Raw genomic sequence first — 17,618 nt, 5'->3', positions numbered from 1 at the left:
GTGCTTGGGGGGGGGTTACCGGAAGGATTAGTGGGAAGAGGGTTGCGGCATGTGTTGCATGAGGGGGCTCGCTGCATTCGGTGCTTCGGGAAGGGGGGTTGTTGCGTTGCTGCGGAGGGGAGGTCACTGCGCGAGGAGAGCTTTGCACTGGGGGGGGTCACCCCACGCACCGCTCTGGGAGGGGACGCTGGACGTATTGCACGGGGTGGGCACAGCATGCACTGCCCTGGTGGGGCTACAGGATGCACTGGGGTCTCCTTGCACCCCCTGGGGTCCCGCTTTCCCATGCAGCCACCGTTTCGGGTCCCACCAGCGTTTCTGCCCCAGCAGGGTGATGTCTGGGCTTGTCCGTGGCAGGTGGAAGCTGTGTGCGGGGGGCAACCCTGGTGCACGGGGGGCAACCCTGGTGCCCGGGGCCAGGCTGACCCCTGCCCGGCCCCCCTGTGCCGTCCCCAGCGCTGACCGTGTCCGCCCGTGCCGCCGCAGGCTGGTGGAGGCCCTGCTGGAGCAGGGGGCCGATCCCAACCTCGTGCTCCCGGAGGGGGTCGCCGCCATCCACCTGGCCGCCGGCACGGAGCGGGAGGGCGGCGTGCGCTGCTTGGGGCTGATCCTGCGCCACGGCGGGGACCCCAACGCCAGGTACCGGCGAGGGGCCGGCCGCGGCCCCCGGCTCCGTCCCCTCTTGGGCCGAACGACCCTGGGACGGGGGCGTGAGGGTCGCCTCCTGCGCCAGGTCCGCCGAGGCGCTCACGCCGCTGCACGTCGCTGCGTCCTGGGGGTGTCACCGGTGCCTCGAGCTCCTGCTGAGGACGGGAGGGGACCCGGAGCTGCGAGACCAGGTGAGCGGGGCTGGCGCCGGGGGGATGCCACCCGCCCCGGCCGGGGGCGCAGCACCGGCAGGTCCCCCGCGGCGGCCCCGTGAGCGCGGCGGCCCTTCTCCCGCAGGATGGGAAGCGAGCCGTCGACCTGGCGCTGGAGCAGGGCAACCGCGTGTGCGCGCAGGTCCTGCGGGACTGGCAGCGTGCCGCCTGGCGCCCGCCCCCCGGTAAGGGCGTCCCCTCGCTGCCGCGGTGCACGGGGCTCCGGCTGCGTTCCCGGCATGGAGCAGCTGCAATAACCGCCTGGAGCCCTGCGTGTCCCCGGCTCCCTGTGCCACGAGTGGTGCCGTTCTCAGCTGCTTGGGGGGGGGGTGGGGGCAGCTTGCCATCCCGGCCGTGCCTGCTTTCGGGGTGTTAATGCAGCCGTGCTCGCGTCTGGCCAGGACCCGGCGCTGGCTGCACGAGGCGAAACGCTCGGTGCCGGGTCTCTGCCTCGCAGATGCCCCCGAGGACCTGCGGGGGCCCAGGCGCTCCCTGTCCTTCCTCACCGAGGACCGCACCGAGGCCAGCGTCCCCTCGAGGCTCTCCGAGGACGGCTTTGACCCCGGGCCCCTGAGCAGCACCCGCAAGTGGCGGCCGAGCTCCGGCCGCGGCTCGGGAGAGCCCCCCGCCGCCACCGCCTCTGTCTCCGTCCCCTCCGTGGCCGGCTGGCCCGGCGCGGCCCCCGGCGGCTCCGCTCTCGCCCCGCGGCCCCTGGCCTGCAGCACGCTGCTCTGCAGCCCCCGGCGGCCCCCGGCGCCCCGGCCCCGCTCCCCCGGCACCGGGGGCAGCCTGGGGGACGGCGGCTCCGACGACGACGAGCTCTTCGTCAGCGCCGCCGAGACGCTGGAGCCCCCCGAGGCGGGAGGCAGCCCGGGGGCTCGGTGCCCCCCGTCCCCCCATCGCCCCCCAAGCGGGAGCGCGGAGCCGAGCGGGGCCGCGGCGCTGCCGGCCCTGCTCCAGGCTTGCAGCCTCGGGGGCTCGAGCCCCCCGGGGCCGGAGCCGCCCCGGCTCTGCCACGTCACCCCCAGGACCAAGAGCCGCCTGGAGGCCTCGGCAGCCCGGTTCAGTGCTGCTGCATCCTCCTCCTCCTCTTCCTCCTCCTCGCTCTTCAGTGAGACGCTGCAGATGCCCCGGCGGCCCCCGCGGCGTAGGGGTCCTGCCGCCCCGCCGAGGCACCATGTCACCCTTAGGGATGGGGATGCATCCGACGTGGAGGGAACGGGATCTTCGGATGCTACCGTGCTCCTGTCCGGGCAGCCTGGCTCGTCCCCGGGGGCCGGCGGCTCCCCTGGCTCCAGCCCCACCGTCCTGCTGGGCTCCGGGGAGCGCGGACGCCCCGCGGACACCGACGAGCCGCCGCAGCCCCTCTCGGATGCGACGCTGCTGCGGGAGCTGCGCAGGCTGGGCGCCGACCCGGGGCCCGTCACCGCCCTGACGCGGCAGGTCTACGTGCAGCGGCTGGCGGCGCTGAGCGAGGAGGCGGCGGCAGGTGAGCGCCGGGGTGCAAATCCCCGTTCTGCTTTGCAGGTGCATGCACGCACGCCGCCGCCGTGCCCCCGCGGTGCCGGCGGAGGGGCTGACGGCGTCCCCGCTGCTCCCCCAGGCCACAGCCCCGAGCTGGCGGCGGCGCTGGAGACCTGCCGCATCCCCGACTGCGCGGACGACGAGCTGGCCCTGGCCCGGCAGTTCGACTGCCCCGACGGGGGCCGGCGCTGGCGGGGGGGCACGCTCAAGTCCAGCTTCAACTACCTCCTCCTGGACCCCAGGTGGGCTCCGCGCCGCTGCCCGGTGCTCCGCGCCGCTGGGCGTCCCAGCTGATAAACCCCGGGGGAGTTTGCAAGCCCCAAGCCCGTCCCTGGGCATTGCCCACCCGGCGCCCAGCGCTGGCATCCCCCAGGGCCCCCCAAGGACCTGCTGCTGCGTGTCCCAGCTAATAAACCTCAAGGGGTTTTGCAAGCCCCAAGCCCGTCCCTGTGCATCACCCACCTGAGCAAGGCTGGGCACCCGGTGCCGAGCGCTGGGCATCCCCCAGAGCCACCCAGGACCTGCTGCCTCGTGTCCCAGCTGATAAACCTCGAGCGGTTTTGCAAGCCCCAAACCCATCCCTGGGCATTGCCTGGCTGGTGCTGAGCGCTGGGTGTCCCCCAGGGCCCCCCAGGACCTGCTGTCACGTGTCCCAACTCGTAAACCTTGCCAGGTTTTGCAAGCCCCAAGTCCATCCCCATGCATCACCCACCTGAGCAGGGCCGGGCACCCGGTGCCGAGTGCCAGGCATCCCCTAGGGCCACCCAGGACCTGCTGCCGCGTGTCCCAGCTGATAAACCTCGAGGGGTCTTGCAAGCCCCAAGCCCGTCCCCGTGCATCGCCCACCCGAGCGAGGCCGGGCGCCTGGAGCCGGGTGCCGAGCGCTGGGCGTCCCCCAGGGCCACCCAGGACCTGCCGCTCCGCTCGCACCTCCTGAGCCCGGCCGAGCGCTTCAGGACCTTCGTGCAGGCCATCTTCTACGTGGGCAAGGGGACGCGCGCCCGGCCCTACTGCCACCTCTACGAGGCCCTGAGCCACTACCGGGCCGGGAAGGCGAAGGTAGGAGGGCGGCTGGGGTCGGGGGACCGCTGGCGGCGAGGCGGGCTCGGGGGCTGGCGCGGGTGACGGTGCCCGCCGCCCGCAGGCCTGCCCCAAGGTGCGGCGCATCCTGGAGATCTGGGCGAGCGGGCAGGGCGTCCTCTCGGTGCACTGCTTCCAGAGCGCCGTGCCGGCGGAGGCTTTCACGCGGGAGGCTTGCCTGGTGGAGGCCATCGGTGAGCGCGGCCCCGGGGCGCCCGCCGCGGCTTGAGCATCCCCCCCTGCGCAGCCGCTTGGGCTCTCGCGGCTCTTCCCCCTCGTCCCTCCCGCCCGCCCTGCTTGGGATGCAGGCGGGAGTTTGCTCCCAGGCGTCGGGAGGGTTTGGGGTCCCAGGGTGCGGGCTCGGCGGCGGGGCTGGGTGCTCAGCGCCCTCCCCGGCAGGGCTGCGGATGCTCACCAACCAGAAGAAGGGGAACTGCTACGGCGTGGCGGCCGCCTGGCCCGCGCCGCGCCGCCGGCGCCTGGGCGTCCACATGCTGCACCGGGCCATGCGCATCTTCCTGGCCGAGGGCGAGCGGCAGCTCCGGCCGGCGGACATCCAAGCCGGGCGCTGAGCTCGGCAGCATCCCCCCGGTGCTGAGCCCGCGTGCGGACCGGTTTGCACCGGGATGGCCGCGGGCCGGGCTCGGCTGCCTTGCAGGGCTTTGGGGCTTTAAGCAGCTCCTCGGGGGCTTTGCACCCTCCCGGTGAGGCAGAGGAGGAGCTGGGGCCGGGGCGGCTGCTCTGCACCTTCCCAGGGCCTGGGGGTAGCGCCGCTCCCCTCTGGCCGGCAGCTTTTACGGCATGAATGTTTGCTAGAGTCTTTCTATTTTTCTACTATGATGATAAATAAATCACTGCAAGTATTTTTTGCTAAGAAATCAAAGCTTCGGGCATCTGCTTTCTGGCTTCAGTTCCCTGGTCCGTGCTGTGCTCCTAGAAGACCATAGTCCTGTGTGTCCCAGTGTGTCCCTGGTGCATGGGAACAGGGACAGCCCGGCATGTCATGGTGCACGGGGACGGTGCCATAGTGCATGGTGACAGGGACAACCCAGCATGTCATGGTGCACAGGGACGGTGCCGTGGTGCATGGGGACGGGGACAGCCCGGCATGTCGTGGTGCACGGGGACGGTGCCGTGGTGCACGGGGACAGGGACAGCCCCGCGTGGCGCATCGGTCTCCCTGCAATCAAGTCGGACGCAGCTGAGAATATAAGACGGCTTTACTGTATGAAATGGCACTAACACAGCGTGTCTCAGCGGCGCGGGGGGTTACAGGGTGCAGCTTTGCCTTAACACAAGCGATGTCGGTACAAGCGGCACAGACTCCATGGCAACAGACACTGAAGAGCTGTGTCCCACAGCGGGGCAGTAACAGTCACCTCGAGCCGGTTTGGGGGGTGTCGGGGTCCAGGCGCGGCCGGGAGCGCGGGGCCCGGCTGCCTGCTGGTGCTCGGTGCACGGAGCCCTGCCTGATGCCGGCTGCCCTCGGCGAGGAGGGGGAAAGCTGGGGTCTCCCCCATCCCGGGTCACGTCCCCCATCCCAGGTCACATCGCGGGGGGGGAAGGGGGTCCCTGGCGCGGCCCCCGGCCAGCGCTGCCCGTCCCCGCTGCGTCGGAGCCGCCCGGCTCCCCGGGTGCATCCGACCCCGGCGAGGGCCGTTTCGGTTTGGGGAGGAAGGGGGGGGCTCGGCCTCGGGGGAGTCCAACTGCAGGTGGGGGCCCCGGCCGAGGGTGAGGTTTCCGCGGGACAAACCAGCCTGGTCGTTTCTTTGGTTTAGGCGGGGGAAATAAAACAAAGACGGGGGCGGCTCTGCTCTTTGGGGTAGCGGGGAGGCCGCGGCCGCCCCCAGTGTGCGGGTACGGGGCCGGGGAGCAGCCGTGCCCTACGCAGCCTCCCCCGTCTCCGCTCGCTCCGGGTCCTGTCGCAGCATCCCAGCCCGGCCGGGAGCGGACGGGTCCCAAGAAGGGGTCTCGGGTACCTTCTCCGTCCCGGCAGCTGGATGCAGAGGAGAGGAGAGGCCCCGGGATGCGCAGCCGGGGGGTTTCGTCCAGGACCAGTGTCGGCAGGCGATTTGCCTTTTGGAAATACATCGTCGTGCGCATCGTCCCTCCCGCGTCGCTCCGAGGCCCCTGCGGGAGCCGCGGCACGGGCAGGCGCGCAGCGGCAGCAGGACGGCACGTGGCCGCTCCGCAAGGGCCGTGCGTGATCCCGGCTGGAGGCAGGTGCTCCGTGAGCCGACGGTCCCGGAGCAGCTGGAAGCCGGGGACGGGCTGGACGTGGCGGGAAGCCTTGGCCCCGGCGGCAGTGGGAGGAGAGCGAAGGCAGCTCTGCCGGAGCCAGCGCGGCGGTACCTGACGTGGCGGCGGTTGGGGAGGTGACTGCGAACGGCGGTAGGGGAATTGGCGGGAGAGCTCGGCTTTGGCACCGCGTCCCCGGCCGGGCTCCCTCCTGCCGCAGCCTGCAGAGCCCGCGCCACGCGCCCGCCCGGCCGGCAGGTGCATCCGAGCTGCCGATGCTGGCGTGCCGCGGGGCAGGTCGCCTCCTCTTCCCCCTGCAACAGCCCCATGGAGGCCTCGTGCCGCGGCCGGGGGCCGCTGTCTGGACGGCGGCAGGCAGACGAGCTTCGCGGACGAGCCCTCGCCAGCGCCGGGCGGGAGAGCAGCGAGAGCCGCTGAAAGCCACGTGCACGGCTGCTTGCAAGCTCCTCGGGGCAGGGCCCGCGGACGGCTCGAGCAAGGCAATGCAGCTTCCCGGGGGCCACCGGAAAGACGAATCCGACTGCTGGGAACGCCAGAGGAGCCGTCGGCTGCCCCGTAAAGCAATCCCTGACCGGCTCCTCCGGCCCCGGGGAGGAAGGTGCTGCAAGGAGTCGAGGTGCTCCCGGGTTCGCCCCGGAGGATCCAGTCCGATCTCGTCCCCTTTTGCCCCAGGTGGAACCAGCGTCACTGCAGCTTCCTCTCTCTGCCCCCACGGGGGTCACTGCGTGAGAAAAATAATACTACAAAGAAACAGGATGAAGACGCTCCAACGGCGGCCATCCCGCCCCGGAGGGACGGGGATGGGAGTCTGCCTCGTTCCCGCTGCCGGCCCGCAGCCACTGCCCAAGGAGCCCTCGCGCTCCACCGCCGGCCAAGGCAGCCGCCAGCCCGGCCCGGCCGGAGCCAGGCGAGAAAAAGAGCTCCGCTCCCGGCAAGGGGCAGCCTCCGCTGTGCCCCTGCGCTCACAAACCCCTCTGCGCTCCGCAACGTCTCTCCCATCGAAGCAGCCCGGTCACCGCTTCCCGCTGCCTTATTTCTTCTCTCCTTGCCCGTCCCCAGCTGGCGTCTCGGGCTCCCACAGGACGAACTCGTGGAGCAGGGTGTTCACCGTCTCGGGACACTCCATCATCACCATGTGGCTGCCCTCGTCGATCACCTTCAGGAAGGCGATCAGCAGGATCTGGCAGGGGGGGAGAGAGCGCGGCGCCGGCCGGCGTCAGCCCCGGCGCAAGCTTCCCGCGCACGGCACGGCACGGCGCACTGCCGCTGCAGCCCCGCTCGCCGCCGCCCCCCCTACCTCGGCCATTCGCTGGTCCTCCTCCACGGGGACGAACTTGTCGTGCATGCCGTGCACCAGGAGCACGGGCACGGCGAGCTCGGCGTGGTAGACCTCGTCGCCCTCCGGCCAGTACTGCCCGCTCATCATGGCGCGCAGCACGAAGGAGGAGACGTTGAAGGCGTTGCCTTCCTTCAGCAGCTGCTTCTCTTTGGCGCCCTGGCGCGCGAAGCCGGCCCTGGTGGGGGGGACAGAGCCGGGACGGGCGGGCAGCGCCGGCGGCCCCGCTCCCTGCGCCGGGGCTTTCCCGGCCCCGCGGGACGGGTGCACGGGGGACGCTGCCGGCAGGACGCGGCGTCGTCCCCGGGGGTTCCCGCGGGCGCTGAGCGTTGGGGATGGAGCGGGACGGCCACTCACTTGAGGAAGCTCCAGGCCAGGCACGGCGACAGGCAGCGGAGCACGCACGTCGGCATGTTGAAGATGGAGCAGAGGCTGGGCTCCAGCGCCGTGGGGCCCCCTCCGTTGATCATGATCACTTTGTGCACCAGCTCCGGGTACTCGTGGGCGAGGAAGGTGCAGAAGGAAACCCTGCGGGGGGGGGGGAGACAGCGCTGCCGAGGCCCCGCCGGCGCCCGGGCTGCGCTCCGACCCGGGTAGACGGAGCAGAGCCGTGCACCGAGGCGGATCCGAGCCGCTCCGCTGTGCTGGTTCCCTGTCCCAGAGCCCAAGCTCAGCCCTCTCCTTCGCCCCCCTCCCAGCTTGGACCAGCCTCGCTTCCCAATCCTTGCTTAGCACAAGGGTCCCTGCTCTTCCCTCTGCCGCACAGCAGCCGGGTGTCGATGGCTGGGATGTGCCCAGAGATCGGCTCGGCCGTGCTGCAGCTGGGATCCCTTCCCGTCCTCGGCTAATCCTTTTACCGCCCGCCTCCGGCTCGGCTGATCCCATCTGTTCCTTTACGCGCTCTTGCATGGCTGCAGCATGAACCTGCTCCTTGAGGACTCCCCGGCCTCCGAGAGCAGCCCTCCGCACCGCTTAGTCTCCATCTAATTGACTTTCTTGGGCTTTACTCTATTTATAGGATCTGGGCTGCCCGCTCCGTCGCTGGCACGCATACGCCGGGCAGTTCTGCTCGGGAGGACGGGCTCCGGGATTAGCCGGACCCTCGGATCCGGCCCGACAGGAGGTAGGCGATAAAACCCGAGGGATAAACCTAGAAATGAAAACGCCGCGCTCCTTTGCTTCTCCGCCGCCGAGGTGCGGGATGTGCCTGGCGTTTTGCTGCCGAGGAGGTGGGGGACGGCACGCGCCCGGGACCCGCGGCGCCGCGGGAGCCTTACCCGTACGAGTGCCCTATGAGGATGTTCCTCTTCTTGGCGAAGCGCTTGAAGACGGCCCTCATGTCCTCCGCCAGCGCGTAGAAGGTGTACGCGGCGGCGATCTGCGGCGCCGAGCTGCAGCCGTGGCCGGCCAGGTCGGGAGCCACCACTTCGTAGCCCAGCTTGGTGAAGAAGTCCAGCTGCTCCTTCCAGATGTCGAGGGAGCCGCCCACGCCGTGGATGAAGAACAGCACCACGTCGCCGTGCGTCCCCTTGCAGCTCGTGATCTGCTTCTTGCAGTCGATGTTGACGACTTTCTTGGGCTTGCGCTTCCGGCGTTTGCCGGGGCTGGCGGATGCTTCCCGGGGGCCGGCAGGGCCCGGGGCGCCGGCGGGGCCGCCCGCGTCCGCGAGCTCCAGCTCCACGGTGCCGTTGGGCTCCCCGGAGCTGCCGTGGCAGTGCAGGATCTCGGAGCGCACGGCGTCGCCCAGGTTCTCGATCACCAGCTGCCCGCTGCGGTAGACGGTGATCTTGCGCTTGCAGTGCACGGTGCCCCGCTCCGGCGCCTCCGCGGGCGCCTCCTCGGCCGGCCGCGCCGGCGCGCTGTGCCTCACCCGCAGGATCCGCCCCGGCTTCACCTCCATGAAGCTGTAGCCGTCACTGGACTCAAGGCCGTCGAGCGGCCCCACGGCGTTGGCCGTCTTGCCCAGCAGGCAGCACAGCAGCCCGTCGGCGATGCTGGTCAGCATCGTGCTCCCTGCAGCGGGGCGAGAGGCAAAGCCGGGCGGCGTTAGCCGTTCGGGGCATCCCAAATGCCCAGCCCTTCGGAGCAACCGGGAGCCAGGCTTCTATTTCGGGTAAAATCCCAAGCCCTCATCTGGCACCGGGATCCCCTCCGGCCAACAATCCCGAGGGAAGGAACGCCCGAAGGAAAGCCCCATTGGAAATGAAAACGCTCTTGCTGTCCTGGCACCGAAGGCGGAGTTAAGGAAAGACTCAGCTATGAAAATACATTATTTATGCCAATTAAATAAATGCATATAGACCTCCAGTCTGAGCCACCAACACAAACAGTGAGGGATGGCAATTACAGGGAACGGCGTTGGAGGTTTTAATTACAGTCATTCCACAAACCGAGACTGAAAATAATGCGGCAGGAGCGTCTGTGGGAGATGGGATGACACAGTGCCGCTCGGAGCAGGGGAAGCCTCTCCCGCATCCGCACCCGGAGCCGCAGCGGGACCGGGGGAGCCTGCCCAGGCTGGGGGCCCTCGCCGGCCCCCAAAGCAGGGTCCTTCCTTAATGCTTGCTCTTCCCGATGGGGTGAGGAAGGGTCCCTGCAGGTTCCTCGGGCAAAGTTCTGCCTAAATATCACAGTTTAATAGTTAAATGAAGCCCAGGTCGGGCGGGATTTCTGCGAGCCCGGCTTGGCGCCGGAGGGCACAGTACCGAGGGCATCCGTGCCGGTGCCGCAGCCCGAAGCTGCCCGCTCCCAGGATCGCGCAGTTCCCGCAGGGGGCTGGAGAGGTTCCTGCCTCCCCGCTCTGGCAGGCTGGTGATGAGCATTTATTATTAACGAGGCTAAACACGGTGAATTATTGATGCTGATGGGCTGTTCGGCAAGGAGCGCGGGATTGGGGCTGCTCCTCCGGGAGAGGAGCCGGGGCCGTCCCCGCCGGGAGCCGGCGACAGCGGTTCCCGACCACAAAATCCCTGCAGCGCGGCCGAGAAGGAAGAGCACATTTCCAGAGGGGAATTAAACATCTAAACCCCGGTAACGCCGTCGGGAGCAGGCCACTTAACTCCCCGAACAACCGCTTCAAATGCACCCAGCAGGATTACAGGAGCTTTGCTGGCAGAGCGCGCGAGAGGGAATTAGCCAAGCCAAAATGCCGGAGAGTGGAGGGATAAAGCCCTGGGAGAGAGTCCGCCCTGCTGGCTCCCGCCGCAGCTTCTCCAAGGCGCTGGGCTGGGGGGGGATCGATGCTGCGTCCTCCCCAAAGAGGCTCTGACCAAGCCCAAGGCAAAACCTCCCGCGCTGGGCGCCAGCGAGCCTGTGCCGCTGCGCCTGCTCGGCCGCCGGCCCGGCGCACGGATTTCCCCTGCAAAACCAGTCTGTTTACTTCGCGCGGGCTAGCTGGGTAACAGCTCCCTTGGCAAACGCGGGCGGCTCGTTCGGGGGAGTTTTGCCAGCTCTCCTCTTCCTCTCGGGAGAGCAGCCAGCGCTCGACTCGCGCCCGGCTCCGAAGGGCTCATCTCCCACGCGGCCGCGCTTTAAGGTCTGGATCCGGGATTGCGCACGCGGGCTGGAAACGCGGCAGGACTGGTCCTGAATCCCGACTGCTCCGTGTCCTTGCATCCCGAGTGGCCGGGCTGGGTTCAGGGGCTGGAGCCTCCCACGGCGTTGCGCCTGGGCGAGGAAATACTGGAGCCTGGGCTGCATCTCCTGCGCTTTGTGCTCTCCGTGCAACGTCCAAAGCTCACCTAACCCCCCCGCATCCGCAGCGTGACCTGTACGGATCCATGCCGGTAGGATGGGGGGACACCTGGGAGAAGCAAGCGCAAGGGGCCAGCAGAGCCGAGCCCGTTTCACAGAGCGGTGAGGCCTGGCCAAAGGTGCGAAGCGGAGGAAAATCGGAGCCGGTCTCAGCCCGACGCCCTGCCTTGCACCCGGTCCGTGCCGCCGCACAGCCGGCGCTTCCCTCGCAGCGCTGCGAAGCCGCCCCGGTTTCCGCAGCCGCGCTCCGCAGCGCCACGTCCAACCGGCCTGGTGGAGAGGCCGAGCGGGACCACGTCTGCCCACGCTCCGGCCCTAGCGGAGCACGAAGCTGCCGGCACTGGGAAAAGTCACCCTGCAAGCAGGCAGCCCGCAGGGCGAGGGCCCCGCTGGCCGCTCGCGGGCCGGGTCRCGGCAGGGCTGGGCGACGTTCACGTTGACCATCTCTCCCCCAGGCACGGGCAAATCCTCCGGGGATGCGGCTCGCATCCTAGAGTGCCGAGATCTTTCCAGCAACCTCCTAATCCCTGCAAACTGGCTTAGAGCTAAACCAGCTGTTTCGTCTGCCGGGCTCCCTCCGTGCTCATCCTATGGGCCCATCCTAGCTGCCGTGCCAAGCGGAGCAAGGGCAGGAGGTCTCAGAGCCCTGGGAAGGAGAAGCCAAATACAGACCGTGCTGGAGCGAGTCCCGGGCACGGCGGCTGGTTTGCTCTGCTCGTCCTCACTTCCAAATCTTCGGCGAGCCCCACGCGCAGGGCACCAGCCTGTCTGGAGCGGCGGGCTGGAGGAGCCCTGCCTGCCTCTGTGACGGGACGGAGACGCGTCGCTGCTCCCGCCATGCTTCCGAGCACGGCTCGGTGCCAGCCTGGGGAAGGGAAATATCCGACCGGCCAGAACGGGAAAGGGGGGACAACCGGTAGGACCCGCTGCTCTAACAGCCCACGCTCACGGCACGAGCTCCCGTCAGGAGTCAGCGGGACCCGGGAGCGCTGCTCTGGGCCGAGCACCCCGGGATGCCGGCGTCCTCTGCCTCCGGCAGCAGGCAGGATGAGATTCCCGCGCCTCGGCTGAGGCAGCCCTGGCTTTCCTCCGCGATTCTCCCAGCTGTGCTCGCGCCCGACGCCCCCGCAGACGCGCTCAGCGCAGGACAGCGCAGAGCCGCCAGTGCTGACAGCCGGGGAATTGGAGCGGCCGGAAAGGCAGGAGTCAGCTAAACTCGCCCCGCGGCCGGCACGGGAGGGATGGGAGAGGCGCAAGCTGCACGTCCCCCCGTTGGCGGCGTCCTCCACGGGGCATCGCCACGGCCTCGACGTGCCACCAACATGTCACACGTGCGAGGGAGCTTTCCTCGCCCCCCGCTCAGAAGCGATTTACCCGGCGTTACTGAGCGAGATGGTGGCAAAGATGGGAATCGAAGCCGGTCCTCTGCTGCGTCTGCCGGTCGCATCCCAGATAAGGCTCGTGGCCTGCGGTGGGACCGTCCTCGCTGGGTAACCCGGCTGGGACAACCCACCCCCCGTGAACCCCGGCAGGGAGACGGAGCATCCCGGCCGGGCCAAGCGGCGCCGCGCGCCTGTCTCCCACCTCCCACACGCCCCCTCGGAGCCGCCGCGGCCGCCGGCCCGGGATGCTCCTCCGCGAGGGGGAAGGGAACCCCGCGGATGCGGGGAACTTTGCAGAGCTGCCGGTAACCATGGCGATGCGCCGGCCCCCGGCTCCCGTCAACCGCCGCCGCCGCCAGCGGAAAGTGGGAATTGGGCACCGGTTACGTAACGCCAGGCACAACAATGAGTCAGGCACCGGGAGCGTTATATAAACCCCCCTTCTCCCCGCTCCGTAACGAGCCCGCCAGCGCCCGGCCGGCACGGGGAGCTCAAGGCAGGACCGGAGCCTCCGGGGCCACCAGGAGCGAGTCGGAGCTATCTGGGGATGCCACTGCAGAGCTCCGCGTCCCAGCATCCCGCAAGGCATCGCTTGGGAAGACGGATGGATCCGAGCCCAGCCAAGGGGCACGTCCGCCGCCGGCATTGCGGCTTCCCTGTCGAGCCCTGGCCTCTGGAGCCGAGCTCTGGCCTCCGGCCTCTCCTCGGCCTCATCCCTCATCGCCGCGATGCTCATGCCTGACAACAACCAGGCTGGGGAAAAAACAACTTACTGACCTACTTCGGGCTGCAGCGCCTCGGGTCCTACACGACTCGCTGGCATCATGCCAAGGTTGCAGGAAAACGGGACAAGATCCAACGTGTCAGGATGGAGGGCGAAAAAAATCCCCCCCTCCAGCTCCTGTAACGTGATGGGCAGCACGCGGGGCAGCACCGCCGGCTCTGCTCATACAACCCCTGCGGGAAAGAGGGTCTCCCCTGCCCCGAAACCCCCCCTGGTCCTGCCTCCTGCTGCCCTGGTCCCAGTCCCACCTGGATGCAGGCAGCGGCCCATCAAAAGCCCGGGGTGCTGGGGACGACAAAAATATTCCCCTCCTGTCCTGTCCCCGGTGATCCACCCTGCAATTACGGGCAGGAGGAAGGATGAGACGTGTCCCTGCATTACAGCCCCGCAAGCAGCACTTAGCCCGTCCCTGCTGGGAGAAGTCAAGGTGAACATTTGGCCCCAGCAAGCGAGCCAAGAGCATCGGCTACCGCGGGAGGGAGCAGGAGCCAGCAGCCGGGAGAACGGCGTCTCCCCATCGCTGCTCATAACCCTGGACCCTCTCAGGGAGTAGCAGGGGCTTCATAGCTGCAAATCCCTTGCAAATCCTTGGAGGAGAGGTGCCAGAGACACAGAGAGGAACATTAGATGTGCCGTAGCCAGAATCCAAACTGCGATAATAATTTGTTCAGCTCTAATCCCTTCCCTCCAGGGCTCACAAGTATTAACGATGACACACGACCCTCCTGAGGAATAGGCAAATATTATTATTCTCTTCCCAGTCTCTCCCATTCATTCACTCTCTGCAAAGTAGTGAAGCTACAGCACTGAGAAAACACTTAAAGAGAACAGCTATTTAAGCCCCAATTTCAAATAAGCACAAGAAAATGTTTATGCCACTTAGTCTTTCTAAGTAAACTTCCCTCTGGAGGAATGTGAAACGGTCGCCTTGGACCAGTGGCAAGCACCTGGATTTATTCTCTTATGCTTGATTTCCATGCACTGATACAATTATAGCAGCTTTATCAGGACATTCGGGAGTAAGGAGTCGGGAAGGTTTTATCAGCCATGCAGGTGAAATCCCAAAGACAACCCCGAAATCTCAGCATAGCCGGGCTGCAACTCACATCTGCCCCGTCCCCGAGAGCCGGGGAGGACCGGTCCCGGCGCCGCGGGCCGGACTTTGCGGAGGGCCCTGCAAAATGCGGGCGAATGGCACTTGGCTGGGAAACAGCAGCGCAGCAAAAGCGAAGCGTCTGTAACGCATCAGCCAGCCGGGGAGCCATGGCTGGCTCTCCGCCACCTGCCTCTCTTTAGGAAGGAAGACCTTGAGAAACAAAAGATTATGCAATGCACGTCAAAGTAACCTGTGTCTGACCTCCGGGATTTAACTGTCAGTTAACCCCCACGTTTTCCCCAACCGCCTGGATTTCCAGGGACATCCCGACATTTCACACCGCTGCAGAGCTGCAGAAAACCCAGCTCGGCTCCTTCCAGCAGCAAATGTCCTACAGCCCCCAGTAACAGACTGGAAGAAACCATTGCAAGGAGGAAGGAAGAAAAACCCTGCCCCCTCCGCCAGGCAGCGATGCGTTCAGGTGCCCCCTCGCTCCCAAGCTGAAAATCCGAGCAGATTTGCAACGCACATAGCAACAGCAGTTCTTCATCCAGAGCCAGCAACAATTTACTGCAATTGCATCACAGCGGCAGCTGCACCTAAGTTTTATTTCTAGGTACCTTTTTAACCCCTTGCACGAAGCACGCTCATCTAACAGGGCTATTTAAGCGCACGCAATCCCGTCCCGCTCCGAGGGCTGCTGTCTGCCCCCCCCGATCCCATTTAACGCCTCTCAGATCCCTTCCGATCTTCGGCTTTGACACCGATCTCCTGGCCGTTTTGCTCCCTAGGAAGCCCACCGTCCTCCTCTCCGCTCCAGCGCATGCCCTACATCCCGGCCGCCGCTCCAGGTCCTCTGCACAAAGCGGGAGAGACGGACCATCATGCTCACCTCATTTATTGACAAGAGTTGCCGGGAGTCGAGATTGCACATGAAGGGCTTAATCTTGCGGGAGGCAAAGCAGGGGGGGAGAGGGCGAGACGCGGGAGCTGGCGCGGGCGAGCGGCTCAGCTTGGCGGCTCCTCCGGTTACATCTTTTTTTTGTGTGTGTGCCGGTGCGGCAGGAATGATGGAGCGAGCCCCTTCAGCGCAGCTCGTCGGCTCTAGGCTGAGCCCTCTGCCCCCATCTTCCCCCCATGAGCCCCGGCGGAGAGAGGCGCCTCATCGCCCGGCTCTGGGGTCTGGGGGTGCTATTTGTCCTTGCAGGCTATAGCCATAGAAAGCCCCTTAAATCCCTCCTAGAGAGGAGGGCTTTCGGCGTGACGGACAAGGAGACTCGCCAGTCAAAGCGGGARCCAGGGCGAGGGAGCTGCCGCCTATGGAGAGCCCGCCAGCAGCGAAGGGGCGGGAGGACTTGCCCTGCTTTTTGCCCCACGCGTGTGATGAGTTTGAAAGTTCCCCGGCGGCTGGTGGCGCGAGCGTTTCCCGCTTCTCGGGACGCGGCTGGTTTTGGCGGAGCTCCTCTGAAACGGGCCGCGACCGAGGCTGTTGCGGGGCAGCCCTGCGGCCTCGGCCAGGGAGGGGAAGACTTTCACCCTTTCCTCGTGATTCGGGTGTTTGCTGCCCCGAACCTCCGGCCGCGCGCGAGCGCCTCGTGACTGTGTTGGAGGCCTGGATGCCGCCGCGAGGAGCCACCGCGGCCCGGGAGGATCCACGAGTGGCTCCCCATCCCGGCGCTCCAGCTGGGCCTTGAGCTGCGTCACAGAAATCCTGCGGAAACGGTGCCGCGAAACTGCGGCGGGTTTCCCCTGGGCGCAGGACGGAGCCCCGCTGGTGAAGCCCGGCCGGAGCTGGACACCTCATTCGCTTACGTATTATTTTTTATCATTTCACCATTCAAGACCATGAGAAGAAAAATGTTACGGGTGGATCGGTCAGGGATTATGACTGCAATAAGCCCAGGGCGGGCAGAGGACCCAGGCGTCCTGGCTCGACTCCCCCAGGCCATAGCCCCGCGGGCGGTTGCCATGGCAACAGTATGGCGGCCCCTTGCCCCCCAGAACTACAAGGCCCATCAGCCCCCGCGGTCTGGTGGCGCTCATAGCGCATGCGCCACCGCCCTTCCCCCTCCCCCCGCGCAACGCGGGCTGTGATTGGCCGCGCGGCGGGAGCCAATAGGAGGCGGTGTTGTTGGGGGGACGGTGTTGTCCGGCGGCGCTGAGGTGATGGCGTCGGTGACCGTCGGGCTGGGCCGCCTCTGGCCTCGGGCTGCCGGTGGCAGGTAACGGCGGCCGCTGCCTCCCCGGCACCCGTGGAGCGGTCGGAGGGCGCCTTCTGTGCTGCCCCCGGGGCGGGATAACGAGGGGACAGGGGTGTCTGAGGAGAGGGGCTGGCCGTACCGGCGCGGTGCCTGGGCCCCTCGGTGGCAACGGGGTCAGTTTTGCCCTCACTGCTGTGGCAAAGTCTCTTAGTTGCCTCTTTTGTCTGTGAGTTGCATTGTCAGGCTAAAAGCCCTGACACCTGCTGTGCTATGTTGGGTTTCCAAACTCTAGGATACTGTTGTGGTATCTTTTAACTTTTCTTATTTTTCTCTTTTTCCAAAGACTTCTTCTGCAGCAAGCTAYGGTTTCTCCTTTTTATCTCCGGACTATTTCAATCCTCTCAAATTCACTGGAGCAGCCTCTAAGAAGCAGTTTCTCCTTCAAGCCTGCAGGTGTCTGCCAAGGCCTTGCTGGCCCGGTGTCCTCCTGGAACCACCAACAGATTCGTACAAAGGCACGTGGGAACGAGTATCAGCCAAACAATCGCAAACGCAAGCGGACCCACGGCTGGATCAAGCGTATTAGCACACCAGCTGGAATCGAGGTTATTCTCCGGCGCATGCTGAAAGGCAGGAAGTCTCTGAGCCACTGAGCGCTCTGTCTGCAAGACCTCTGTGGTGTGAAGTGTGTCAGAATCGAGCCTTACAACTGCCCCAGTCCAGAGCCAGCCTGCGGGTTTGCRCTAAGGAAGACTCTGTGATCAGCAGCAGCAACCAACTGCTCCTTTCATGTTAGGAATGCGCGAGGAGCTGCACTGGTTGAGGGCGACCTTCAGTGGCTTTGTTTAGTGGCTGCTTTTTAATTGTAAAGCTATTGCACCTTGTAAGCATGATTTTAAGATAAACTTGTGAAAACATGATCTGTAATTAAAACTGAACCTCGTGCTGCACTAATTGTTAATGCACTGTTAATGGGGAGAGGAAAGCTGCCTTGTTCGCCTACTTTCTCAGAAGTAGGAGCACAACTGCTAGAAAACCTAAAGGATGAMACAAGTGTGGGATTAGTTTGATGGTAGAGGGAACTCTATTTTCAGTTTACATTGGCCAAGCCAATRGTGCCTCTTTGTGCTCTGCTTTATCCACATGAGGTGCTTTACGGGATTTTAGCACGGAGAATACTTAGCTGGTATCACACGAACAGGCCTGTTAGCCTTTTCTTTCTTAGCTGCCAGTTAGGGGCCAGGTCCTGCAGTTTGGTCTGCCTGAGCAGATGGTCTCAGTGTGTTTGGGGTGGCACATGCGTAGCCACATATGTGCCATTCCTGAGCTAGGAATGGGGATGG

The 17,618-nt window shown here is 66.2% G+C and overlaps 3 protein-coding genes across 3 annotated transcripts in view; 2 read left to right on the top strand and 1 right to left on the bottom strand.

The window, feature by feature from the left end:
- Positions 1-4,318, top strand: part of ANKLE1 (ankyrin repeat and LEM domain containing 1) — a 5,124-nt gene extending 806 nt beyond the window's left edge. Inside the window, exons 2-10 of the mRNA XM_026064737.1 lie at positions 358-639; positions 734-839; positions 946-1,045; positions 1,318-1,528; positions 1,649-2,349; positions 2,464-2,626; positions 3,284-3,425; positions 3,505-3,658; positions 3,864-4,318. Of these exons, the coding sequence (XP_025920522.1) occupies positions 358-639; positions 734-839; positions 946-1,045; positions 1,318-1,528; positions 1,649-2,349; positions 2,464-2,626; positions 3,284-3,425; positions 3,505-3,658; positions 3,864-4,036 (2,032 nt within the window). The 3' untranslated portion in view covers positions 4,037-4,318. The remainder of the gene's footprint in view (positions 1-357; positions 640-733; positions 840-945; positions 1,046-1,317; positions 1,529-1,648; positions 2,350-2,463; positions 2,627-3,283; positions 3,426-3,504; positions 3,659-3,863) is intronic.
- A 2,388-nt stretch (positions 4,319-6,706) lies between these two features.
- On the bottom strand, positions 6,707-9,084 carry ABHD8 (abhydrolase domain containing 8). The gene is made up of 4 exons (XM_026064859.1): positions 8,337-9,084; positions 7,417-7,587; positions 7,021-7,237; positions 6,707-6,903 (listed from the first exon to the last, which is right to left on the bottom strand). Exons 1-4 carry the CDS (start codon positions 9,062-9,064, stop codon positions 6,754-6,756), a joined length of 1,266 nt encoding a protein of 421 aa, XP_025920644.1. The 5' UTR covers positions 9,065-9,084; the 3' UTR covers positions 6,707-6,753.
- A 7,100-nt stretch (positions 9,085-16,184) lies between these two features.
- On the top strand, positions 16,185-17,229 carry MRPL34 (mitochondrial ribosomal protein L34). Its single transcript, XM_026064818.1, has 2 exons — positions 16,185-16,296; positions 16,619-17,229. The coding sequence occupies exons 1-2, from the start codon at positions 16,241-16,243 to the stop codon at positions 16,926-16,928; spliced, it is 366 nt and encodes a 121-aa protein (XP_025920603.1). The 5' UTR covers positions 16,185-16,240; the 3' UTR covers positions 16,929-17,229.
- The last annotated feature ends 389 nt before the right edge of the window (positions 17,230-17,618 follow it).

The sequence above is a fragment of the Apteryx rowi genome, unplaced genomic scaffold (genome assembly GCF_003343035.1).
Source record: "Apteryx rowi isolate R43461 unplaced genomic scaffold, aptRow1 scaffold_220, whole genome shotgun sequence".
Taxonomy (NCBI): Eukaryota; Metazoa; Chordata; class Aves; order Apterygiformes; family Apterygidae; genus Apteryx; species Apteryx rowi.
This window is presented reverse-complemented; position numbering and strand designations above follow the sequence as displayed.